Below are 26,998 nucleotides of genomic sequence, written 5' to 3'. Positions count from 1 at the left end.
TCAGCAGAGTTAGTTGCGCTAACACCCCGAAGTGAGACGACTTTTATTTCATATAAAAGATTAAAATATACTAGTGATGGTTGTGCACAACACGAGGTAGTCTCAAAATGTCGTTATAACAACACTTGTTCTCAAAAAAATACGTTTAGATTACGTAATAAAATGTGGTGTTTCTGACGGAGATGATTTTATTTTGAAAGTCGTCCCCGGATGTTGTATTTCCTGACGGGTCTGTCTTGATATTATGGGATGCTGTAGCTCGTAGGCTGGCTACTGCGAACCCACAGAGACAGAGACAGCCAGGTTAGGAGACACCAGGTTAGGAGACACCAGGTTAGGAGACACCACCGTGTCTGTTTAAACTGGGCTTGAACCGCATTCAGACACGACATCTGCGCCGTGTGTGTTTGTAACGGCCGGCCGGAGACGGACACCGTGTCCCGGAGACATCTCACCAATGAGCGGGTCTCAGTAGGACCAGCCAGCCGCTTCTCACAGCCTTTCACACGGTTTAATTTCCGCCGCTTCCGTTTGCTGTGAGCAGTTGAAGCCGAGGCGCATGGTGCCGTGATCCATCTGGGTCTTTCTCAAACTGTCGGGTCACCGGACAGACGACTCACGGGCACGCGGACTGCTCCGGTAGGCAACCTGTTCATCTCCGGGAGGATTACCGGCGGGGTCCCGCCACGGCTAACCGAGCGTCCTCGGCTCGTCCCGTCCTGGTCATCGGCTAGCTGGTCGCGCGGAGGCTTTCACCTTGTGGTGACGGTTCACCTGGTTCACCTGTCGTGTGACGGTTCACCTGTCGTGTGACGTAACGTGGCACCAGCGGGTTGCGGCCGTGACCGAATGGCCTCATCGGTCGCGTGCGTCCGGTATCCGTGCCATCCTCTCTGCCGTTATACCCTGCAGGTCAGGCGAGGCTGCTCCGGAGTGTCTGCGGGCCGACGGCTCACACCGCGTGTCGAAACGTTGAAGAGATGGCCGGAAGTGTCGGTGATCACGGACGGTGTTGGGCTCACGGTGGCGGGTTCAGGCGCTCAATGCTGAACATTAGCATCAGGGATTTCAGGGCGATCTTAAAGAGTTAAATGTCGAGCACGCAGGCCTGCTCCGTTCAACCCGACTTATAAGGGCCTTGATACGAGTCCTGTGACATCATGCGGGACTTGAACGCCGTTGAAAGTTTGTAAAATAATGCCGAGCTGCTTTTCTTGCAGCCGGCTGTGGAGGATGGAGGTCCCGGTATCACGATCACCCTTCCTCTTAATGGGGGAGCCTCCTTGGTGCTCTGATGTGCGCAGAAATGACGGCTGGCCGCGACCTGTTTCTAAAAGGCCTTTTAACCCGTTTCAATCGGTACTTTTCGTTTCTCAGGACGTAACAGAGCGTTAAATTGTCCAGATTTGCTCCGTTGTTTGGTGCAATGTGTCTGAGGGCCAAGAAGCCTTTCTGTGAAGAGCGGACTAATACAACCCAGAAATACACATCATCCAATGTGATGCAGCACAGGGAGCTATCCCACCGCCCTTTACTCCTGTCTGTTGGGGATGTCTCTCTGTGGGTTGACACGAGCACGGTTGCTTGGTTGTATTTGATTCCCCAGACAACTATTGCAGTTGCAACACATTCACACCACTGAAATACTGTATTTATTTATTTTATTTTTTTTGGATTGATAATCAGATCAGCTTCAGGCAGTGTGCACCATCTCTCATATACACTATGGGACTAAAAATAACATAACTCTGATGGAAAACGCAAATTTATATTTTTCATAATCGAATCTATAAATGTAAAAAAAAAAAAAAAGTATCTAAAATCCAAGAAATGGAAAGCCATAGTTTTTGTTCTCAGAGGGTTATTATTTAATGTACATACTCGGCACTGAAAATGTTCGAACATTTCTTTCCCGCTTTATTGCCATCAGTATTGTGATATATATTTGCACTGAAAAAGCTTATTGTCCATATTGACTGATTGATCGCCCCCTGTTCTCCACCTCTCTCCTCAGTGATGGATAATGCTCATACCAAGACGGTGGAGGAGGTTTTGGGCTTCTTTGGTGTGAATGAATCTACAGGTCTGAGCTGTGAGCAGCTGAAGAAGAACAGGGAGAGATGGGGACCCAACGGTACAAATGGAAATCTGTTTCTCTTTTCTTTTTTAAACTGTCATAACATTTCCTCAGAACATGTTGACTAATCTTGTGTATATTAAATTACTACATGTATTACCACTACTGTCCCATAACCATCAATATAATTAAATAAAAATAGCTTCTCTGACGCTATACATTTGTATCTATGAAGTGTTTTCTGAAAATGTGCACACAGTTATTGGACAGTGCTTTTAACCTGAATTAAATGTATTATATTTTCAAGATGTCCTTTTTTTGTTGCCTTGTTCCCGTCTTTCTTTTTTCTAACTCCTTATCAACTGCTTTACTTGCAGAATTGCCAGCTGAAGAAGGTGAGTGTCGATCTCCATTCATGCGTATACACTGTGTGTGTGTGTATGTGTGTGTTTTATTATCCTATTTTTGTCATCTTTTTTCTTATTACATCAGCTTCATCACTGTATCACTACTTCATCTCCATCACAGTAGGTCTCTGTTTGTTTCCTCCTTCTGCTCCTCACTGTGTTCCTTGGTGTCCCCCCCTTGCAGGGAAGTCACTCTGGGAGCTGGTCCTGGAACAGTTTGAGGATCTGTTGGTTCGAATCTTGCTGTTGGCTGCATGTATTTCCTTTGTAAGGAATCACAAACACACCCACACCCACAAACACAACACGAGTTGTGTGTTTGTGTGAGCCGCAGACTGTCGATCAGTTTGACCTCGCTGTGTGCACTAGGGGTGTAAAGCTACACGTAATTCACTGTTCGGAATGAGCCTCGGTTTTTGGAGTCACGGTTCCATATGTATTCAAACTTCAAACATTTAAAAAAAATGTATTTTCATAAAATTTAAATATTTGTAAGTGCCTGTTTGGCACAATTATTGCTGCAACACTTGAGGCACTCAAATAGTGTATACTGTCAATAAGAAAAGACTCTGAGCTGTTTCCTCTCTAGTATGAAAGTAAGACAATAAAAAACATTGGTTAAGACAAATACAACTTTCATAATGAACTTTAAAGCCAGCGGTGCAAATTCTGCTGTAAAATTTACACAAAGTAACCTGCCTCGGCCATCTTGTTTGAAAACAGTTATTCTAACTTGTTAAAGCTGATGGACAACAACCTGTGCTGCCAAAACGTCCTTGATGGAGTTATGCTCTTGAATTTTACCTGTGCGAGTGTGTAGAAATCAATCAAGCTGTTTTGACTCACAGGGCGCAACAAACCGAGGGAATTTCACACCCCACTGAATTATTATTATTAATAATAATAATAATAATAATACCGCTGAACCCCTAGTGTACACACAAGATGGATTAAATGGTTAATGGTTACAAATGGATCGAGTACAACATTGTACACGAGCTCTCTCTCAGGCTCGCCTCTTGTGTCGTAGACCCTCGCATGGTTCGAAGAAGGGGAGGGGACGATCACAGCCTTCGTTGAACCCTTCGTCATCCTCCTCATCCTCATCGCCAACGCAATTGTTGGAGTATGGCAGGTAAAGTAAGTGTGTGTGTGTGTGTGTGTGTGTGTGTGTGTGTGTGTGTGTGTGTGTGTGTGTGTGTGTGTGTGTGTGTGTGTGTGGATTGGTTTCTCATACCATGTTGATATTTTAAATGACACTTTTCAGGCAATTTTGCTTCGAAAGAACAATCCTTCTAATTTCATGAATAATGTCGTGTTTAAAAAAATAAGTCCAACCCAATGAAACCAGTTGCTTTTTTGTCAAATGTCAACAAGTACACAGTTGTTCTGCATCGGCGTTGATTCAGTGCATTCAGATAAAAGTGGGGAATTTATTCAGCATCGATGCTCATAACTTCCCTAATTGGCATTCACATGATTGCCTAAGATGATTGTCCGCCGAGTTATTGTTTGGTCATCATCATATTTTGAGGTTGAGTCCAATGAGTTTGTCTTAATTGACACACGCCATCCTGCGCGTTCATCTTAACTAGCTTCAACAAGTTTCTTCAACCAGTCCTCACGTGGGTTGTCACGATACCAAAATTTGTTTGTCGATACCAACACCATCTAAAATCCTCAATTCTCAACAACAATTCTTGATACCAATAAAATTAGTCAGCCCTGATCTCTTTTATTTGAAATGAACCTTTCAGGCACGAGAGTAGGATGAGGGTGGATCAAAACGTGTCTGTGATTTCTTCATGCACCTAAAACTTGAGCAGCGAACAATTTTTGGGCAACAGAAGAAACCCCAGGGTGCCAAATCCAGGCAGGAAGGGAAGCAGGGAGCAAAAGTTGTGAGAAACGTATGCGTTTTCAACGTGCTGTGAGCGGGCGCGTTGTCATTTTGAGAAACTCAAGTACCAGAGTTTAGGTCATTTCCACTGAATGTTTTCCCTCAGACGCCTCCGAACATCACAGCAGAGCTCGATGTTCACAGTCTGACCCTGAGGGAACAAACTAATTGTGCAACACCCTGCAAATGTCAAAGAAAACCCACCTGGTGTCTCCTGACCTGATGCACCTTCTACGGTCTTGGACGGTGACGTTCTGCCGCTCTGAAACAGAAATATAACGTAGAACACCTCGCCCGGCTCGTTGCCTCATCACCGGAGGCTTTCTGAAGCATTTCAAGGGTCTCCCAAGTTTGACACAGAAATCGCAGACGTACTCGGACCGGTGGTCCCAGAAACATGTGCAACTCGGGTGCTGATGTTGATCAAGTGCCGAAACTTGTAATATATTTTTATGGAAGTTGTAGCTTCTCAATGCACACCACGACTCAACAAGAGCAGTCTCAGAACGTTTTGATCCACCCTCATATGGAGCCTTAAACTCATCAAAAAACAACAACATTACTGTTATGTTAAACAATAAAATAACTTAAAAAATAATCAACTTTTATGGTGGCGGAACATTTCTGTCACTAATTGTTATTGTTAAATTCCCATGACATGTCAGAAAAATACAGGGATTGCAGTTTTAGTCCAAATCCCCAAATTCTAGAAGACGCAGGCCAGATGTGGGACAACATGAGGTTCATCCTGTGTTTGTTTCTTTTTTGGTCTTGTGTTTCCTGTTGACCTAGTTTGGGATTTAACAAAGGGCCAATCAGGGCAGCTGCAGGTTTTTAAAGCCATTTGGATGTGCTTCTGTTTCCTGGATTCAGCCTCTGTGTTTGTCATGGTCTCTGCTCGCTGGTTTAATTGCTCACATACACAGTGAGGTTGAAACTGAACGTTTTGATCTTTGCAGATGGATTTTCTGTATTCTTCAGTTTTGTTTCTGTCTCTTTTTAGAAATGATTACCATCTTATGAAACTAAATTTTCTGCACAATCCACTGACACTTTGTCTTAAAATGAACTGAGGAACCTGTTCGTTAGTGGCAAAATGGGCTTAGGTGTCACTATATCTTTAGTTTTAGGTGTAATTGTTAACTGCTTAAACCCTTGGCTATTTCTTTTTTCACAGATTTCTGCCTAAAAACAATCCCAGATGCAGTCAGTAACAGCTGCACAACTGAAAGTGAATAGCTGTGAGCTCTATGGATGATTTTCCTCTTGTGCTTGTCACCTGGCCAGATTTACAGTTTTACATCCGCTTCATCAAAAATACATTAGAGTAAATAACAGCTTACAACAATGAGACAGTAGACACTGACGTTATTAAACCTAAAATTCATCAAATGCAAAAGAAAGTAAACGCTGCAATGCTGCTGCTATTTCAATCATCAGCGTCCTAGCTGACCGTGCTTCCCTCTGCAACCTTGGAAAAATGGTGGCAGGTTATGATTTAATAACCATTCAGGCTCCAAAGTGGAAAAAGGTTTACACAATATGCACCTATCAAATGCTGACATGCTGTTGTGTCCTCCAGGAACGTAATGCAGAGAACGCCATCGAGGCCCTGAAGGAGTACGAACCCGAGATGGGCAAAGTGTACCGACAGGACAAGAAGAGCGTCCAGAGGGTCCGAGCCCGAGACATTGTTCCTGGAGACATCGTGGAAGTCGCAGGTAAGGAGAAGAATTAGATTAAAAGAAGCATCTGGCACAATTTCACAAGGAAGGAGGAGACGAATACTCATTACAGGAGGAAGAAAGTTGGAAGCATAAAACAAACTTTACCCACCATAAGAAAAACCAGGCAGGCAGACAGGAAGACAAGGAACAGTCTGGAATGAACAACTAGCAAAGGAAAGGGGCCCTGCCATGCTGAGGCCTGGGACACACTGCCTGTGTGCGTGGCGTGTGCGTGGTGGTCGCTGAACGTCTTGACTCTAATTTCCGTGGCCATGTTAACAGGTGACAGCAGCCACACAGCCTGTGCCCTGCTCACCAGTCATGCCTTGCGTCTGCGGTGCATCATCTAGACAGGAAACGCTTATTTGATCACATGCACAATAAAATCATAGCAGGAACCCGATGTAGGCTGGAATCATATCACCGTGGTAACTGAACAGGTTTTCCTGGCGCCCTCTCAATAGATCAATAGATCACACGACTGCTTTTTGGTTCCAAACTTTTACTTGTCGGACCTCAGAAGACTCTGGAGCAAAGAAGTGAAGCAGGAAAACAGACTGAAGGTAGAATCAGAGCGCTGCGTCACCTTGTGGTTACTTCAGATTCTGAATGTGCCGGTTTTACAGTTTCATCATTTACAGTGATTCACTCAACATGTCTGGGATGTCAGATACTCACAGTCCCTGTTTACTCTTTAAATGTGACTTGAAAAAGTTTGTTCCCCTCTTCCAAGAAAAAAAACACTTTAGATTTATGCACACAGAGAATCCTCCAGTAATATTTCATCGAGTTTAGTGCAGGGCTGTCCTTATTGTTAATATCTGTATCAAAAGAGCTTCCAAAGCTGCACTGATTGATCTTCTTGGGCACGACAGGATGAGCAGCACAAGTTGACGGACACACGCCTGGTGTTGGTTTTGTTTTTGTGAAGTTGCTTTAGCAAACTAACGGGTCGTCATCAGCACGGGGCTGTACGAACAGAAAATAAATAAAAGACTGCTGACAGTAGAGATGGGTTTCAGTGGTTATTCAATCTTCATTTCAGGAATATAATTCGATTTTTTGTTCTGAATTACAAAATTTAAATACAATACATTTTTCTTTTCTATGGTCAAAAAGGGAAGTGCGAAATAAAAAAGTTTGTTAATCACAATTGTCTTGATTTGGCGGATACATTTGTAAGAAAAGATTCATTTGAACTCCTAAAACTGACACTGTGGAGCCCTGAAGGGGTTTCCAGCGCACGGTTGTTTAGACGTGGTTGAAATAACATTGCGAGATCTGTGTTTAGTCGTTCCTTAGCAAACATCTCGAGCTGCATGCCTGCCGCCTCTGCCCTCTGCGTTGGCTCATATCGTCATGGAAACCCTGCAAGAGGCTCACAGCCTTTTATGGCAAATATTGGATCGGTGTGCATCTCAATGCCAAAATCTCTGAATATCTACTCCAAAACCTTCAAAGGCGTTGTTAAATACAAGACCAGACTAGGATTACATTTCTGTTATGACCTTGTGTATAAATCTTGTTGAGTGGTTTTTTTTTTTAGTGTCACCGCCATTTTTAAGTGCCCTGGAGTGTTTGAGAGCATCGAGAGTTTGAAGGTGCTTGTCTGTGTGTGCCCACATTTTCATTCAATGCGGTGGCTTTTTCAGTGAGAGCGCTTGTATGGAACTGATTTGAGAGATGAAAAACTTAACCAGGTCAACAGCACGGCTTTTCACATCGCTCAGTGACTCTCAGCGTGTTTTCAGGTGGTTTCCCAACATTTTCTTGAGCTTTTCTCTTTTCTGAGACAGAAACGGACAGATGTGGTCAGTTGGGACCTCAACCCGTTGACCCGCTGTGTTTTTGAACATTTAATGGCTGAAATGAGTCTTGATAAGATACAAATAGATTCTATTTAAGTAAACACATTCAGTTGCATCCACAGAAACCTTTCTATAGTTGTGTGGATGATTGATGTAATTCACCAAATCTTAACTATCACAGCTAAGGGCTTAACCCCAACGTTAACCCCAACTTTAATCTTAACCCCAACCTTAACCTCAACTTTACTCTTAACCCCAACGTTAACCCCAACTTTAATCTTAACCCCAACCTTAACCCCAACTTTAATCTTAACCCCAACGTTAACCCCAACTTTACTCTTAACCCCAACGTTAACCCCAACTTTAATCTTAACCCCAACCTTAACCTCAACTTTACTCTTAACCCCAACATTAACCTCAACTTTACTCTTAACCCCAACGTTAACCTCAACTTTAATCTTAACCCCAACGTTAACCCCAACTTTAATCTTAACCCCAACCTTAACATTAACATTAATCTAATTCTAACCTGAATCCTAAAGCCTGAAGTCTTTACCCTCAAAATGACCACTTTGTTGTTGTGAAGAGCAGCCAAAATGTCCTCACAACGTATTTGTCCTAATAAAATGTTTGCACAACTATTGAAAGACACACACACACACACACACACACACACACACACACACACACACACACACACACACACACACACACACACACACACACACACACACACACACACACACGATTTTATCTTGACCCAGTAAGACAACTAATCCTCTCGACACCCACTGATATTTCAGGCTGCTCGGAGAGAGGAAATAGGGTTACTGGTGTGTGTGTGTGTGTGTGTGTGTGTGTGTGTGTGTGTGTGTGTGTATATATATATATATATATATATCAGTGGTCCAGTGCCCTTATGACTGTAGTAAAAGTGTTTTTCTTCCAGAGCCTGGGAACTCTGACACGTCTCAGCAGGAAGGAGCTGTGACCGTGTATTTGGACCTATGAGGCTTTTTTTGAGTGCATGTTTGGATTGTTAGCTTGTGATAGTAATTTGGGTCGATAACTGCTTTTAATCCATGTTCTTTTTTTTTTTGTTTAAACCAACACTTCTTTATCCCATATCTTTTTTGGGTAGTTTCACTGAGAGGTTTTACACACAGTGGTGTTGATGGGGGACAGAAAAGAGGTGCTTTGTCACTTTCTCCCTTTTGATTACTCGCTTGCTTCCTTTCGGCCATGACTGCCCTCTCATTATCACACTGTATTATTATTATCAACCTAAGAGCTGCCAGCAGATTTAAACTGGTACAACATTTCTGTGTGTGCTCTCTGAGAAACACTTGTTGGCTTTTCTCCTCAGAATAAGTAGGTCTGGTTTTGTGCTCATCAGCAGCATTTTAAGGATCCTCCTCTCTGGAAACCGTTAACACAAAGTTCAGGGTTTGTGGGGGAGAAAAATGCTTTTAAAGTTGCCGTCGTTGCCAGCTTGATGCGGACCTACTCTAATGATCCATCATATTGCACACATCCCACAGCCCAGATGTTGAACAAATGAAAAACATCAGCAACAGCAAAACACATTCGAGACTCTTACAAAGAACTGAAATGAAATGGGTGCACATAAAGGAAGTTGGTAAATAACAATATTTTGCTTCTCTGGGCAACTGAGTAAAATATGTCTGTATTCTGGATTATCAGGAAATATCCACATTATATTCACAGTATCCTTTTTTCTTTTATTTCACTTTATTAATCCCGAGGGGAAATGTCTTCACTACAGCAGGGGGTCTCTCAGGGGGGAGCTGCTGCAACAGACTGCCACTAGCGCGGCGCCAGGTAACCTGACCTGAGGTGCATGTTTTTGGATGATGGGAGGAAGCCGGAGAACCCGGAGAGAACCCACGCAAGCACAGGGAGAACATGCAAACTCCGCACAGAAAGGCCCAGGACCGGATTTGAACCCGGAACCTTTTTGCTGTGAGGCGACAATGCTAACCACTGCACCACCGTGCCGCCCCATCCTTGTTAAGTCCTCTGTCATTTGATCTGTCATTTGAAGTGAATGGCATCACATCAGCTGTTTTTGACAGCCACCAGATCTAGTTAACGAGGTCACTCTGTGGATTTTACCAGTTGTTTGCCAGGTGGTTGAACCTCATGGAGAAGCAGGTTTGCAAATTTCAAAACTAGTTGTGCTTTATGTTTTTAAAGCACAGAGTCTGTGGAGATTTAAACCTGTTGTTTTGATGTTTGAGCGCCTTCATTAGACGATTGTAGTCTTTAGTTTGATAAAACGGTGACAAACATGACCAGAATTAAGCAGCTGGTATAATAAGTGAATTAGGAGGATTCTCTGTCCTCGTCTGATTTACAACCTACAGTCTCGTCTGGCTGAACGGGTTCGGTTGGAGTGGTGATGATCTTAAATGGAGAGTGGCTGTTTCAACACTGCGTGCTTTTTAATGTCAACTTATGTGTGTACAATCTCACAATCCTCAGGGAGAGTAGCAGGAGAAACTGAAGCCAGACCTTTTATTCTATATAAAAATATGTTTAAATCAAAATTCGGAATGGAAAAAAACTGATTGTATTTACCGACTTTCAGAAACTGTTTATTGGTGGTGGAGGAGGTGAAACCATTGTAAATAAACAAACATGGACACCATCACCTTCATTCTAATTTAAGATGAATACACTAAGAAAAAGTCAAATTTAGGATGGTTTTTTTTGTCTCTCGACCCCCAGTCGGTGATAAGGTCCCGGCTGACATCAGGCTGACGTCCATCTGCTCCACTACGCTCCGGGTGGACCAGTCCATTCTGACGGGGGAGTCCGTGTCCGTGCTCAAACACACAGATCCTGTACCGGATCCCAGAGCTGTCAACCAGGACAAGAAGAACATGCTGTTCTCCGTGAGTGTCAACAACCACATTTGTATTTTTGTTTCCATAAATTCACTTCCTGACATGTTTTCCTCATCGTTGTGGGAACACGCCTCGAGTTGGGGAGTGCATTGGGGATGTTTGAGTTGGGGGCCGGGTTACACTCCAACCCCCTCTGAAAAAGATCTGTAGAAACAAAATGTGCTGTAAAATATACTTTGGTTGTGGATTTTTGTCTTGCATACCTGTACATGATAATGGCCTTGACAAAATAAGTTGCATACTTTGATGAAGGAAAACATTGACAGAATAAAAGCCACATACACATACATCAGCTCCTGGGCACGATCTCACACCAAAAACAGCTTTACACGAGAAACATGAACTACCAACACTGTTATTTACTTGTAACACAAAGTGTACACAAACAGTGAACTGGTTTCATACAAAAAACGGATTTAAAAAATACCTGATGATAAGAACATCGATCACAGACATTTATTAGTAATGTATTATTGTTATTAACAGGCAAAGCAACGACATCTACTATGACATGTTCCCTGAGTCCAAACAAAACACAGTCAATGAGCCATAATTCACTTTGAATGTAACTTTGAATTCAATTCAATTTGATTTATATAGCGCCAAATCACAACACAGGTTATTTCATGGCACTTAACACATTAAAGTCCTTACAGCAAGACTTTACAATATTATACAGAGAAACCCAACAATTCAACAATTCAACAATTCCCACATAAGTTAGGAGGGAAAAAACTCCTCTTTAAGGGAGAAAAACCTCCAACAGAGGGAAGAAAAACTCCCTTTAACAGGAAGAAACCTCCGACAGAACCAGGATCAGAGGTGGGCGGAGCCTCTGGTTCTGTTAACAGATGCTCCGCCCACCTGGAAGACTAATTTGAGATGCAGCTCAGCATTTTCTATCAAGTTTAGTTCCTTCTCGACGAGGTAGGAGGAGGTACGAGGTTGTTTTATTTGACACCTGCATCTCCACTGCAGCTCTAAAACGGAGCCCTCTGCAGCCTCTGACTGTTAAATGTCCTCGTAAACCTGATGAATTGCTGTTGTGTACGAGTTGAACTATAGAAATAAGCTTGCTTTGCCTTTTTAGCCAAATCTTCATCTTTGACAACTGAGAACTTTGTCTCTGTCTGTCTTTAAACATAACTTTCAATAGGACTCAAAGTTTGAATATTTATGCTGTTGAAGATGTCCACCTTCAGTAGGAGCCAGTGGGCTGAGAGCCACAGACGGGTCATAGAAATATATGGAATAATGTCTGTCCCATAAAGGGATGGTTTGGATAGTCTGGTTTGGCGTTGTATGAGGTACTTGTCCAGAGTTGATGTTACGATGCGATACGATACGATACGATATGATACGATATACTTTATTGTTCCGATGGGGACATTTTTCTTGGGCAAGTGTTGCTGCATTTGATAGCAGCTGCATTTTCTGCCTTTTCGGACATATCATAACACTTAAGACATGTTGCACAAATGGGACTACATTTCATAGCTTAAAGAACGGCAGTGTCCACCAGCTTCAAAGCAAAATATCAGTGTATGTATGATACGACATGTTGCATATTCTAAAAACACATTCACCATCTTAGGCTCCACTTAGATCACACAACCAGTCCGTCCTAGCAGGAAGCCTTGTTTAACATGTTGATTGAAAAGGGCACAAATGAGTTTTTTAAAACGATCCAGTTCAGATTCAGTTTGTCTCACATGGGATGGAGCAACTAAAATGCTCCTCTGAACACAGACTGCTCATACAAGAGCTGAAGGGACTGGTAATCTTTCTCACCTATGATCTTCACTGCAGTCTGGATAAGTCTGGGTTTTAACCGTGCTGATTTCACGCCTGTATTACAAACCTCATCAGACTCTCCAGAACTGCTTGATGAATGAGGAAACATCCTTTTTTTCATTGAACCCGTACACACTGATCCTTCTCAGAAAGTACATCCTTTGATGTAACCTGGAGCATGTAGACCGTCAACATGCTTATTCCAGGTAAACATGTTATCAATGTACACACCGAGAGGAGCAGACAGGACGAAGATGAAGGTCAGCACGTCACCAGTTTGGTGTAAATTAAATGAAATGATTTGGAATGATTTAAATTACATTTAAACACGATTTCATTGCTTTATGTCATTTATGATGTCATTCGCACTCTTCAAAACCAACAGACCCTTTTAGTTTTTACCTCGTGTAACACGGGAGTTGCTCGTCTGCTGTCGCCTCAATTAGTGAGTTATTGTGTTACTATGGCGTTGGATCAGAGATGGGATCCAAACTGGTGTTGAAACACCTCTTCTCTGCTTTCTGTGTGATTCACAAAGGGCAGAGCTCCATCTCTCACACACACACACACACACACACACACACACACACACACACACACACACACACACACACACACACACACACACACACACACACACACACACACACACACACACACACACACACACGCGGTGCAGAGTGGATATGACGCGACTCAAATCAAAGACTGGAAGTGCAATTAAGTCCTCTAAAGGACGATAAGATGAATTTATTAATGCAGAGATGCCAAATGTTCTTGGGCTTCCATTAATATACCGTACCTGGTAAAGTGTGTGTGGGAGCCGCCGCGGTACACTGGGATGACATGCAGTGTGTGTCCTGGTAGTGTAGTGGACAAAGCGTCCGCGGTGATATCTCAGTCACACCTCAAAGGCAGCTGAGTCAGCAGGTGGTCTGTGGTCAAAGAACAACGGCCATTGATGTTTTATTTAGCAGCATCTCTCTGACAGACTGCAGACCTGCAGGTTGTCTTTGGTGCCGTGGTTATCGGAGCACCGCAGGACTGTGTGACTTCAAACGGCGATGTGGACAGATGCAGTTAGAAGCAGCTATTACAGGAGAGGAATCAACACAGTGAGATGACACATTTTAATTGTTGTGATTAAAAACAAGTGAACAGTTGGGCTTTGTTCACACCTGTGCGTCTTGTTTCATGTGATCGTAGTTGGACAGCTCCACCTACATGTGTGAACGTACCCAAGATGCTTTGAGTTCCGATCGTCTGGGTCGCCTTGTTCCAGCAGTGTGTGTGGCGCTGCGTCGACACTCTGCTGTTCTGAAGAATATAGCAAAACGAGCTGGGCTGAGAATGTGTGGGTCTCTTCATAGACAATCGTTTGCAGTTGTTCCTACTGGGCGTAGACCTCAGGTTCATTTGAACCAATCGGCACCTCTGAAACCGACCGGCACTCTGTCGTCCACCGAAGCGTTTTTCCCGAGTGCAGCACGTTTCAGTCGTTTCCAGGTGTTTTAATGCATGAAGAGGTGCTGAGTGTTTATTCTGTGCCGAGCGCTAAACGTTCGGTGACTTCAAATATTAACGTCGCGCTCGTCACTGTCCCCAGCCATCCAACCAGTGAAGGAGAGGCGGGACAAACGTGGTTAACCACCGACACCGCTTGCTGATTGGTCGGCCCTTCAGAGTGGCCGTGGAGACGCTAATACGAGTTCACAGATTGTATTCAGAGAAGAAAACTGAAGCTGTGAGCGACGGTCGGAGCAGCCAGGCGACAAAACAGAAACACCAGCAACGCTTACTGACGCACGTCACAAACAAAGACCTATTTATATTTAATATAGACTATTTAAATGATATGACTTTGAAGATACATGTCTTGCAGCTAAAAAATTTCAAACGGGGAAGGAAACCATGTCTTTGCATTTTACTGTTTTAATGCAAGTGCTGATACCATCTCACATACGGCTTTTAGCTCGCGTGTAAAATACTAACATTGGCATTCAGCATAAAAATACTGAGATATGATATTTCGGTGATATTGAAGCAGCTGTTTAGTGAGTAAAAAACACAGGATGTCTACCTGATGCTTGTTTTACTGAAGCCTCTTCTGTTTTTTTTGTGGTTTACCTTTTCTGTCATTTCTGACACACAACAGAGCCCCAGTTGAAAAGGAACCACCACAGCACAGCAGCGCTGGAATAATCCCATAATTTCAGCCTGAGCCGACGTGATTGGGTCGAGCCAGACCGGGTTTGAATTAGAGAATTACAAACTGGTGTTTACAGAAATGCACGTTTTCCCACAGAACACGTTTTAGACGGAGTTTCAGCTTTTGTTGCACAAAATGAAGGAAGGCAAACAGTCAGGACCTGATGTTCTATTATATAAAGGAATACATCAGACAGATCTGCATCATCATAAACACAAGTATTTATAACAAGTGGCATGCACATCAAAGAAAAGAAGTGCAGTTGTGATACGCAACGGTTTATTGTATTTCTTGAAGAGCACATCAAAGATGCTCTGATGTGATCAGATGTGATCGGATCACCGAGCTGCACGTTGATACCGGATGTGAACGCCGCCTCGGGCAGTGAATTAATCCCCGTCGTGACTTTTGCCCAGGGTACCAACATCGCAGCAGGTCGAGCCATCGGGGTTGTCGTGGCAACGGGGGTGCAGACGGAAATAGGGAAAATCCGAGATGAGATGGCGTCCACTGACCCCGAGAGGACCCCGCTGCAAAAGAAACTGGACCAGTTTGGAGAACAGCTGTCAAAGGCGAGGACCTGTGTGCATTTTAGAATAACTTTGGACTTCAAACTTGTTACTGCTTGGGACAGTTTATGAGTTTAAGTCTGATCATCTATGTGTTCCTTGTTGTGACCTGCAGGTCATCAGTTTGATCTGTGTGGCGGTGTGGGCCATCAACGTGGGACATTTCAACGACCCGGTGCACGGAGGCAGCTGGCTGAGAGGAGCCGTCTACTACTTCAAGATCGCTGTTGCACTGGCTGTAGCTGCCATACCAGAAGGTCAAACATCATACCTGCCTGTGACACACACACACACATGCATACACACATGCATATTTTCAGTTTTTACAATTGGTGGTGCTTTTGTGTTTTTGCAAGGACAACAAAACAGGTGACTTTTTTTTTTTTAAACAGAAAGCTGGCAAAATGTTGGCATAGGAAATGAAATTAAAAAAAACCCTCTAAAGGTGCCCTTGAGCAAGGCACATGAAACCAGCTGCTCTTGTTGGATCATCAGGAAAAAAAACTGGTAAAGGCGATGAAGCGTCACCAGATATAGACATGGTAAAACAACGTTGCTCTCCCATTGTTTCCTCTTCCAGGTCTTCCGGCAGTCATCACCACCTGCCTGGCTCTGGGCACCAGGAGGATGGCCAGGAAGAACGCCATTGTCCGCAGCCTGCCGTCCGTGGAGACGCTGGGCTGCACCTCCGTCATCTGCTCCGACAAAACGGGAACGCTGACCACCAACCAGATGTCGGTCTGCAGGGTGAGACGAGGCAGGAGTGTCACATCACACTGATAAATAAGCAGCTGACGCCCACTTCATTTCAAAGTTACTCTAATGGACTTTTACTGATTATAAACTAACAGCTAACGTGTTGTCGTATTAACGTCAGATTAAGAAAGGGTTGAGATAACAAACATTCAGTCTAACAAATACATAACTAGATAACCAGAAAGTTGTCTTCATTGTAGCATAATATAAAAAAGCTTCCATTAAACTAATAATCAACTGCTGTGATGTGTGTGTGTGTGTGTGTGTGTGTGTGTGTGTGTGTGTGTGTGTGTGTGTGTGTGTGTGTGTGTGTGTGTGTGTGTGTGTGTGTGTGTGTGTGTGTGTGTCTGTGTGTCTGTGTGTGTGTGTGTGTGTGTGCGTGTGCATGTGTTTAGTTGTTTGTGGTAGACAGTGTGTCAGGAGAGCGCTGCAGCCTGAGTGGCTTCTCAGTCACTGGATCTACTTATGCCCCTGAAGGGGAAGTGTGAGTGTCTTTAACCTTTAACCCTTAACCTCAACCTTTAACAATTTATGGATTATTAATAATTCATCTTTTTTGTTGTTGTCACCATTTGAATACATTTGCTCCACTTTCCCTTTTGATTCTTCTCATCTCCGTCCTCATGCTTCCAGCTACAAGGACGGTTCGTTGGTGAAGTGCAGTCAGTATGAAGGGCTGGTGGAGATGGCCTCCATCTGTGCTCTGTGCAATGACTCATCACTGGACTTTAATGAGGTACGAGATACAAACAATGCAGCAGCAGCAGCTCAGACTACCAGAGATTACCGTATATGGTTCGGAAACATTTACAACTGGAGTCTGATTCCAGGATTTTTTTTTTTTATTTTTTTTTTTTACTGAACTGGTCGGTAAAAAGCACAGTCAGCATCTCTGAATCTTTCCTCTGTCCGTCCGATCCAGTCCAAGGGTGTATTTGAGAAGGTTGGCGAGGCGACGGAGACTGCCCTCTGCTGTCTGGTGGAGAAGATGAACGTGTTCGACACCGACCTGCTGGGACTGAGTCCGGTGGAGAGAGCTACAGCCTGCTGCTCTGTAAGTGTAGGACGGCCTGATGGCTGCGTGTGCACGAGTGTGTGTGTGTGTGTGTGTGTGTGTGTGTGTGTGTGTGTGTGTGTGTGTGTGTGTGTGTGTGTGTGTGTGTGTGTGTGTGTGTGTGAGAGAGAGAGAGAGAAAGAAATACAGGAAGTTAAAGAGAGACTTCTGTGAAACAGATGATTCACTGGTCGTTCTGTCTGACCTGCTGAATCCTTCTCCACGTTTGTTCTTGCTCTTATGTCTCGTTACCTAAGTGACCACCAAGCTGCTGGGTTTTACACTCCATAAGTCTGTTCGTGAATGTCCTTTCTATTTTTATATCCGTTTCCTGCCAATAAAGCTCACTGGGCCGCGCTAAAGATGAACTGTACATATGATATTTGTTTCCAGGTGATTAAGCAGCTGATGAGGAAAGAGCTGACGCTGGAGTTTTCCCGAGACAGGAAGTCCATGTCTGTCTTCTGTTCATCTAATAAACTCACCAGGTCTTCGTCTGGAGCCAAAATGTTTGTCAAGGTCCGTTACACGCCGCTCGCCATCACACGTTTGGTTTTCCGGTCGCTGTTGAGAGACGACGTTGTCACCGTGTTGTGGTTCCTCCTCAGGGCGCTCCGGAGACCGTGCTGGAGCGCTGTAATTACATCCGGGTCAGCAGTTCCGCTCGTGTGCCGATAAGCCCGGCGGTTCGGGAACAGCTCCTGTCGACTGTGCGGGAGTGGGGGTCCGGCCGAGACACGCTGCGCTGCCTCGCCATGGCAACCAGGGACACGCCCCCTGACATCCATTCCCTCAACCTGGAGAACTCGGCGACCTTTGCTGACTATGAGGTGATGACGACGATATAAAAACAAATGTCCACATCTTTTTTTTTTAAAGTCTGACATGAGGTTTTTTTTAGGTTTCAGGAAAGGAAACTGGAAAATCGCCTCATGTCGGTTGTTACCAGTGTCTCTCAATACAAAATGAACTGTTTGTGATGCCATATAGAGAGAAATTGAACAAGCTCTCTTCGCCTTCCCTCCACCTCTTTTATTGTGCCCAGTCGGACCTGACCTTTGTGGGCTGTGTGGGCATGTTGGACCCCCCCAGGAAAGAGGTGCTCGGCGCGGTCCGAATGTGTCGGCAAGCTGGCATTCGAGTCATCATGATCACAGGTGATATTTCAGACACACAACAAAATGGACGTCCCGCCCCCCCCTGAAAGGAACTAAATACTAACTGGAGTTATGTCCACTATCTGCTTGTTATTTACTCTGTTTCTGTGCATCCGTTTCCTTTCAGCTCCGTGTGAAAGTCGCTCGGGTCAATTAAGGTCGCGCTAATCTGTCTGTTTCCCAGCTCTGCTGCGTGTCTGTGTTTCATGAAGGCAGGGCCCATTATTTATTAGATATTAGGCCTCACAAACAGTATTTTTGGGGCATGTCTGTTTGATTGACAGGCCTGTGGAGCAGTCGGTTTCTGCTATAGGTGGGCGGGGCATAATGTCCTCAGGTTTCCAATCGGATCGAGTCAGAGTCACTTGCTCCTCCCCAGCTCAACCAAATATGGTCACTTCTGTTGGACTTGGGCTCCTGCTAGTACAAAGCCAACATGTGTCAGCCCCCAGTCCTGCGTGTTCTTTAATGAGGCAATAGGAGAAGATGTCAGGCTTCACGGTGTTTATTTAACAGCCGCAGAATAATCAGTTTACAGAGCTCTGGGTCCAGACTATGTTTCCCTGACTGCAACAAAGTATGTGTCAGTTCACGAAGTCTGACTGACTGTCTCTCCCTGACCATCTTTTTGTAGTAAAAAACACAGTGCCATCTGCAGTTGAGCTGTCCTCTGTTGATTTGTTGAGGGGAGTCGTCTTTAGCAGCTTGGTCCTGTTTTATGACTCAGAAGAGATCAGAAAAATAGGAGGTGAAACTAACGGTTGTAAATCAACCGTTCCATACCGTACCTGGTGGCCTTATTGTTTTGCACAGCAGTATGCTGACCACATCAGTATCGCTGACCTATATAGGCACAGCCTGTTGCATACGCCTGAGGAGTAATAATTGATTAATATGAGATTGCATATAAGAAATATAATATGGCATACATATATTGTATTATTGTAAGCAAAGACTAGCTTATAATAGCACACTTCCTGCTCCAGAATAGCAAGATGGCGACGGGTGAAACGCCGAAGTGGAGGCTCAGTTATCGTGACCGACCCGTCTCGACTATTCACGTCGCAAACTCAATTTCAGAGTACGTAGATGGGTTGTTAGCAAGCGGCATCCATCAGTGATGTCATCGTTGGTTTGTGAACATTATGAATCCTCCAGTTCAGATTCTGTCCGTCACCATCTTGATAGTTCGGAGCGGTTTGGAGCAGGAAGTGACCATATTTGGACGAGCTGGGGGAGGAGCCAGCTGTGGATCTGACTGATCTGATTTTTGAATCTTCTTTTCTATTGAATGAGGGATCATTTTCAGACGTGGAAGCTACATAAACATAAACAGTCTGTGGTTGCTAGACTGGGAAATCAATCGATATCACGGCAGGTTTCGTCGCTTCTTTCAGTTGTTTGAAATTAAAAGCTCCTGTCCAGTGGCCCTGTTTTTAGGAGCATTACCGCCACACAGAGTGGATCTGAACGTCTGCAGTGCTGTTATTATATTCTCCTAACAGTACTGAGTTTTCAATTCATTTCAATTGAGTTTTATTTATGACAAAACACCACATTTACCCTCTCATGGCACAAATCTGAGATTTTACAATATCGTAGCGAGAAACCCAACAGTTCCCACGACAGAGAGTGGAAAGGAAAAACTCTGAGGCTGGAAGCCATCGGCCTCAACCTGCAGAGGTGAGAGGACAGCGTAGAGAGAAAAGAACAGCATAGAGAGACAAAAAATAAACACAAATCAGAAACACGAAGCTCCGGAGAGACCTGCAGAAAAAGACACAACGCTAATGACATGCAAAGGTGGCATATGAGTGTATGGAGAGCTCAGTGCTCAGCCTGGGCCTGTAGCAGGAGGTCTAAAGGATCTCAGGGTCCCCTGAGTCAGTCCAAACTGTAACCTTCATCCAAGAAGAAAGTTTAAAACCTAATTGTGAAAGTAGAGACGATGTCTGCCTCCCAAACCCACGCTGGTTCCACAGGAAACTCTCACTCTACGTTCCTCATCCTCACTCACTCAACACACATCCTGTTGTATGTAGAAAGTTCACGTGCAAGACTTAAAATGAGCTGAACTCTGTTTGGAAACTTTATCAGAAAGCCTTGTTTTTAAAAAGCTCTCGTTTCTTCAGCTGGTTGAAGCATTCATGACTCATCGGTCTTCGCTCTCCTCCAGGTGACAACAAAGGGACGGCCCTGTCCATCTGCAGGAGGGTGGGCATCATCACGGAGCAGGAGGAGCAGGAAGGGACGGCGTTCAGCGGGGGCCTGACAGGGCGGGAGTTCGACGAGCTGCCCCCTCACCTCCAGCGTCAGGCCTGCCGGACGGGGCGCTGCTTCGCCCGCGTGGAACCGGCCCACAAGAGTCGTATCGTGGAGTACCTGCAGAGCCTGAATGACATCACTGCCATGGTGAGACCTCGTAGAGCAGCATCACAGGCGGTTTGATAACCAGTACAGCAGCACTCCTCTAATCTCTTATTCTCCTGCGTCCCGCCGCTGCTTCCCCGGTCCAGACGGGTGACGGCGTGAACGACGCCCCCGCCCTGAAGAAGGCGGAGATCGGTATTGCGATGGGCAGCGGCACAGCGGTGGCCAAGTCGGCGTCGGAGATGATCCTGGCTGACGACAACTTCTCCACCATCGTGGCTGCTGTGGAGGAGGGCCGAGCCATTTACAACAACATGAAGCAGTTCATCAGATACCTGATATCCTCCAACATCGGAGAGGTGGTTTGGTTAGTAGGTTTAAAAAACACTGAGTTCACACAGGTGGCTGCAGAAGACTTATTTCTAAATTCAATTTCTCAGTACTTTTTTGGAACAGAGAGGAAGATTTATTTGAATGGATAATCCAAACATCTTCAACCTGTCCCTCCTCCTCCTCCTCCTCAGTATTTTCCTCACAGCGGCGCTGGGCATGCCCGAAGCTCTGATCCCAGTCCAGCTGCTCTGGGTCAACCTGGTGACCGACGGTTTCCCAGCAACCGCTCTGGGTTTCAACCCTCCAGACCTGGACATCATGTCTCGTCCTCCCCGCTCCCCCAAAGAGCCGCTCATCTCCAGCTGGTTGTTCTGTCGCTACCTCATCATCGGATGTGAGTCGTGAGCTGGGTGACATCATCGCATAACAACATAGAACTGGGATCAGCATAATCATCAATAACATCAGCATCGCAGCTATTAGATCAACACTCAGAACAACAGGGTCTAAATGGATCATTGTAGATCAAGTACACCCCAAAACACCTGTTTGGCTAAAAATGAATGAAATCCTAAAAAGGTATGCCATAAAGATCCAAAGATTAGTGTGTACCTCCTGACCCTGGTGGTTTTGTCTGCAGGTTATGTGGGAGCCGCCACCGTAGGAGCTGCAGCCTGGTGGTTCATGGCAGCTCACGATGGACCCAAACTGACCTTCTATCAGCTGGTAACGCTCTTTATTTCTTCTACACAGATCTCAAATGTTAAAGGATATCTTCTGTCAAAGAGCTGTTGCTTATGGATTAACATTTTAACGGTACCACAACTCTTACCAATACCGCTTACTGACCCGGAACTGTCACAATACACTTTAACCAATAATACTCTTATTGTTTATTTTTGTTAAGCTTTAAGAAAAAGAAAAAAATAATAATAATCAGAATGAAATTACAATATGACTAGAAAGTGTGTCCTTGTCTGTCTGTCTGTCTGTCTGTCTGTCTGTCTGTCTGTGTGTGTGTGTGTGTGTGTGTGTGTGTGTGTGTGTCTGTGTGTGTGTGTGTGTGTGTGTGTGTGTGTGTGTGTGTCTGTCTGTCTGTCTGCGTGTGCGTTCATGTTATTTACACGCGTGTTTCCTCCACAGTCTCACTACTTGCAATGCAGTGAAGGCCACGCTGAATTTGCTGGCGTGCAGTGTTCCGTCTTTGAGTCCCCGTATCCCATGACGATGGCTCTGTCCGTCCTGGTTACCATAGAGATGTGCAACGCCTTGAACAGGTGCGACCAAAACAAACACACACCAAACTGCAGTCTGTTAAAGAGCCAAAGTGCCGCGGAGGATCCAAACAGCTAAAATCCAAAATAAGTGGAAAAACATAAAAAAGTCACGAAATGAATTAAACTGCAATTAAATGCACCAAAAATAATATTAAAAATGAAGTTAGCCATTAATATTTGATCAAATGTGTCATAACTTGATGTCTCTGTATCGATTTGCTTCTTTATTTCGATACGTTTTTACTGATCGCCGATCTTATTTCCTTATTTAGCATTTCATTAATGTATTCAGTTTTTGTGTTTATGTAAAACAGCAATATCAATGTCACATTAGTTCATTCATATATTTACGCCTTCAGTGGTGATTTTTGCAGTTTCAGCCCTGCAGACAGGAACGCTCCCGTTTTATTCAACATGTGATCAGAGTTGAACTTCAGCAGAACGTAACTTGTTCTCTTGTTGCTGTCCAGTCTGTCGGAGAACCAGTCGCTGCTGAAGATGCCGCCGTGGTCGAACCCCTGGCTGGTGGGGGCCATCTGTCTGTCCATGGCCCTGCACTTCCTCATCCTCTACGTGGACCCGCTGCCGGTAAGGACGCCCGCACCGCTGCGTCTTCCTGAAGGGTTCGATTCCTAATCAGGTCAGAAACGTCATTCGGTCACGTCTTTGTGTCTCCAGGTGGTCTTCCAGATCCGCCCTCTGTCGTGGGTCCAGTGGGTGGTGGTGCTGAAGATGTCGCTTCCCGTCATCTTCATGGACGAGGCCCTCAAGTTCTTGGCCCGCAACTACATCGAGCCGGGAAGCCAGGTCCAGGTCGGAGGAAGCCGCCTCGCTGGTTCTGTTGATGATCTCAGTGACGTGTTTTATCTGACGCTTGTCGTGTTCCCTCTTCCAGACACTCGAAGAGGAGGAGGAGGAGCTTCAGAGGTCGGGGGCCGGCGAGGGATTCGTCGACGCCGTGATGTCGAAGCTGCGCCGCTCGCTGAGGGGCGTGTCCTGGTCCTTCGTCTTCATCGCCGCGCCGCTCGTGATCTGGATCTTCAGCCTGGACTCTGACATCACCAACATCTTCTGGGAGTGATGGGAGGGGGGGAGGGGGGGATACCGAGAGGGCTGCGTGAGGAAACAGTGAGACAGGTGGAGTGTGGGGGAGAGGCGAGGTAAGACGAAGACACCAAACACAGAGATGGTCATTATTTTTGGAGTGAAACATTTAGCAGACAATCAGAGAATAATTAGAATAAATTGCGAGGCAGGTTTCAAATGGACGCTTCCTCAGTCACAACGGTGCTACGAGCAGCTGTTTAGATCACATTTCCCTTCAAATCTCTCCGATAACTTTAACTGCACTCGCACCTACTTCGTCCTTCTGCGGCTGCAAAGGCAGTCGGTTTCGTCTGTCCGACACTTTGCACACAATAGCACCACAGACCAGACTGAAATTAACGTGTTTATTCAAAACAAGCAAGAAGAATAGAAGCCAATTAAAACCATGAAATTAAAATATAGACTGCTATCCAAATAGTTTTTACTTTAGACTCTTCGCCAAATCGGAGCCAGGAGACACGCGATGTGAAATCCAACGCAGGTCATCGGAGGTTTCTGGTCGCGTTTAACTTCCAGAGAGTTATTTCTTATTTCCGTACGTCGTTCCCAGGAACTACGACTGTAGCTACGTAGCTTCAAACATTCGCTAACTGAGGTTGCACCGGTGGAAGTTCACTCGTATGTAAATCTGTTGCTAGGAAACATCTGTATCTCGTCATCGTAGCATCACGAGCTGCGAGCTTGAAAATATTCTAGTTTTAAGGAGGAGAAAACAATCCGAGCTCGCCGGAAAAATCGTTTGGAAATGTTGGCTTGAATATGTGTTTAAAAGTTAGTAATATTTAGGTAGTTTAGAGCGAGAGGGAAACGTCCGACTAATGTAGCCTACCAGGTGGGGATTATCGTTAAGATTATTAGCAAAGCAGCTCGTCATTCAAGATGTGCTGCTCAGTATACAGCCTCACTTCACAGACTCTTCTTTTTCTTTTTTGCTTGTCAGTGTGAACAGTTCAAATATCAGCAGGCTCTCTGAGCAGCGGTTCCAGCCGGCGCTCGCACCGCGCCAACATTTAGAGACGGCTGGTTTGTGTGGTGCAGTTTCAACCCGGTCCGAGTAGAAACGCGCCGAGCACGTAGTCGCTCACCGAGTTTGTCGTGTCGGGATTTTGTGTACAAGAAAACGCTAAAGATACTCGTCACTCTGAGAAGAATCGGCCCGGCCAATCAGAAGAGAGGACGATCGATATCGATGTGCTTTAAAAAAAAAAAAAGACACAAAACAGCCTGCTCTTGCTTTAAGTTCCAAAAAAAGAACCCTAAAAGGAAATGAAGAAGTATATTTTTGGGTTTTTTTGGTGACTAAAACTACAAAATAAGTGTAAAATACGGGAGCTGTATGTTTATTACCTTCTTACTCTGAACACGGCAGTGCTTCTGTTGTCATGTTCTTCGCTTCCTTTCTCTCCCACGAGCTGCCTCTCTGTCAGTGTGGTGGAAACCATTCAATCTCACGGCCGACGCTTCGACACAGAAATAATCTAAACAGAGCGACTGACAGCCGGCAGGTGTTTCACTGAAACGATCGGTGATTCGTCTGCCGTCCTTTTCCTGTGATGTCACCGTGACATCACGCTGTGTTTGCCATTGAAAGGATTTCTTTAATTTAATTTAGACTTCGGTAACTGTCGGTGTGTGTTTCATGATGACAGGAGTGTCGGGGTCACTACAAGGAGGGAAAAACAGATGTGGAGAAAAGGTCGTAATTTGTATTTACATTCAGTTTTGATTTTATGAAAAGGAAAAAGTGATGACGAGGAGAATAAAGTCACTGCGTCTGATGTTCGGTCACTTCCCTCTGCAGCATGTGCCTGTCGGACAGCGTGTACACTCATCTTCTTTTTAATTCTCACATTTCTCACATAATTGCAGTTTTTATTCCTATGACTCGACACTTACTGATTTTCTTTTTTTTTCTTGTAAAATTGCGACCATCTTGTAATGTGGTTTTTTGTTTTTAACTTCTAGTTGCAACTTAATTCTTGTAATTCAGTGAATTTTTCTTGAAAATGACCTCTTTATTGAGATGTTATTCCATTACAGCTTATTATTATCATTATTATTATTATTATTTTCAAAATCGTCTATTTTTTCCTAAATGTGGCCCAAACAGCAAGTCAAACACTTTTTATACCGTTAAATAACAGAAAAGTTTTTGTTTGTTTTGTTTTGTTTTGGTCACTATGACTCCTTATTATTTGTTATTTGTCCAAAACCATAGATTCAGTCTTTGTTTGTTTGTTTTTGCTCAATTTTCAGTTTTTACACATGATAGCCTGAAAATTGCAAAAATGACTGAGGACATTTGTTGCAATAAATTTTTGTTTTGTTTTAGTTTTTTGGGCCTGCACTAAAGCAGAAGAAACACATGTCGATGGCGTTGTAGCAAGTATTTATTTGTACTATTTATTGATACTTAATTTTTTCCGCACTGTCCTGCTGTGACCGCCAGATTAAACACTAATGTTCCATGTTTGTTTACACTCTTTGTTCTTTTGTATTATAATTGTCATCAGCTGACGTCCATGTTTTGTGGAGTAGAAGGGAAGCGTTTCAACATCCTCACCAGTTTAAATCAAGTTTGAGCTGAAGAACTTCATAACTAGTGAGACTGTTTTAAAATACGTCTCTCGCACTCTTCCTTCCTGTTTCCTCACCTCCAAAACTTTTTGCTGATTTTTTTTCCACTTTTGTTCTTTGGTCATCCTGCTGTCGAGGGGTGTGATGTCATGGAAACGATGTAACAGGATGAAAACAACAACAAACAATAAAGTTAAAAATTTCAAATTGAAGCGTGTCGTGCTTGTTTACACGTGACGGACGTCGGTTCCATGAAGGATTCAGCACTTTGTGGTTTGTTGATCAAGTAAAAAACGCAGCTTTTCATTTTCTCAATGTGATATCTTTGAGTTTTGGACTGTTGAATATGATCCAAATACACTTTCATGTTCAGTGTGTTGCTGAGATTTCTCCACTGATGTTTTTATCCTTGCATCTCGATCGCTGCAGGACGTGAAGGCGGCGGAGAACGTGAACTTCACGCTTCAGTATCTGACGGCCTCTTGGTGGAGACATCATCACACCGAGTTACTGCCCGCGTCCCGTGGAAGCATCTTCACGCACCACAAGCCAGGTCAGTGAATCTGTCACGGAGAGGTCAGACCTCGTAAAGTGCAGCAAACTCATCTTGTGCAAAATAAATGAGTGAACAGGACGCGAGCGACTGAATCCTCCGTGAACGATGTGACGGTGTGTAACGTGATGACTCACGTCGCTCTCTGCCCGACGCCAGCCGGCCGCCTGACAGGCTGGCAAGGTTGTTGGAAAATGCCAAAGGTGTGAAAGTTCACCACACGATGGAGCCAGAGAGCAGCTGTCAGGACGTCACACTGACACACTTCACTCTCAAATTTTAAAATCCTCAACTTCTTTTCCCCCCAAAATATTGAAATCACAGAAACTGGAGAAAATAAACAATCGTTCTCATTTCTGTTAAAGAACACGTCGAGTCTGGGCGTGTGTGTGT

At 44.4% G+C, this 26,998-nt stretch overlaps 1 protein-coding gene across 2 annotated transcripts; it reads left to right on the top strand.

Moving 5' to 3' along the window:
* Positions 1-239: 239 nt before the first annotated feature.
* LOC138628777 (sarcoplasmic/endoplasmic reticulum calcium ATPase 2) lies at positions 240-26,264 on the top strand. 2 transcript variants are annotated; one of them, XM_069712003.1, is made up of 24 exons: positions 240-303; positions 2,015-2,134; positions 2,455-2,472; positions 2,669-2,751; positions 3,515-3,619; positions 5,967-6,105; positions 10,671-10,837; positions 15,269-15,424; positions 15,537-15,678; positions 16,002-16,168; positions 16,573-16,661; positions 16,811-16,913; positions 17,100-17,231; positions 17,625-17,750; positions 17,840-18,061; positions 18,277-18,388; positions 20,565-20,800; positions 20,905-21,125; positions 21,283-21,485; positions 21,732-21,817; positions 22,235-22,368; positions 22,839-22,956; positions 23,047-23,181; positions 23,264-26,264. In XM_069712003.1, the coding sequence occupies exons 2-24, from the start codon at positions 2,017-2,019 to the stop codon at positions 23,447-23,449; spliced, it is 3,198 nt and encodes a 1,065-aa protein (XP_069568104.1). In that variant the 5' UTR covers positions 240-303; positions 2,015-2,016; the 3' UTR covers positions 23,450-26,264. The 2 variants fall into 2 exon arrangements, with proteins under 2 accessions (XP_069568104.1, XP_069568103.1); XM_069712002.1 differs by lacking the exon at positions 240-303 and adding an exon at positions 348-639.
* Positions 26,265-26,998: the final 734 nt, after the last annotated feature.

Source organism: Brachyistius frenatus, unplaced genomic scaffold, assembly GCF_029030835.1.
Source record: "Brachyistius frenatus isolate BFR_SWC_R1_liver_20210118 unplaced genomic scaffold, ASM2903083v1 Contig_105, whole genome shotgun sequence".
In the NCBI taxonomy this organism is placed as follows: Eukaryota; Metazoa; Chordata; class Actinopteri; family Embiotocidae; genus Brachyistius; species Brachyistius frenatus.
This window is presented reverse-complemented; position numbering and strand designations above follow the sequence as displayed.

What these genes read in the sequence shown, in the direction of transcription:
- LOC138628777 (XM_069712003.1), top strand. Translation starts at nt 2,017, where the DNA reads ATGGATAATGCTCATACCAAGACGGTGGAGGAGGTTTTGGGCTTCTTT. An exon ending in TTGGAGAACAGCTGTCAAAG is followed by an intron (nt 15,425 to 15,536) that starts GCGAGGACCTGT and finishes TGTGACCTGCAG; the next exon opens with GTCATCAGTTTGATCTGTGT. An exon ending in CGACCTTTGCTGACTATGAG is followed by an intron (nt 18,062 to 18,276) that starts GTGATGACGACG and finishes TATTGTGCCCAG; the next exon opens with TCGGACCTGACCTTTGTGGG.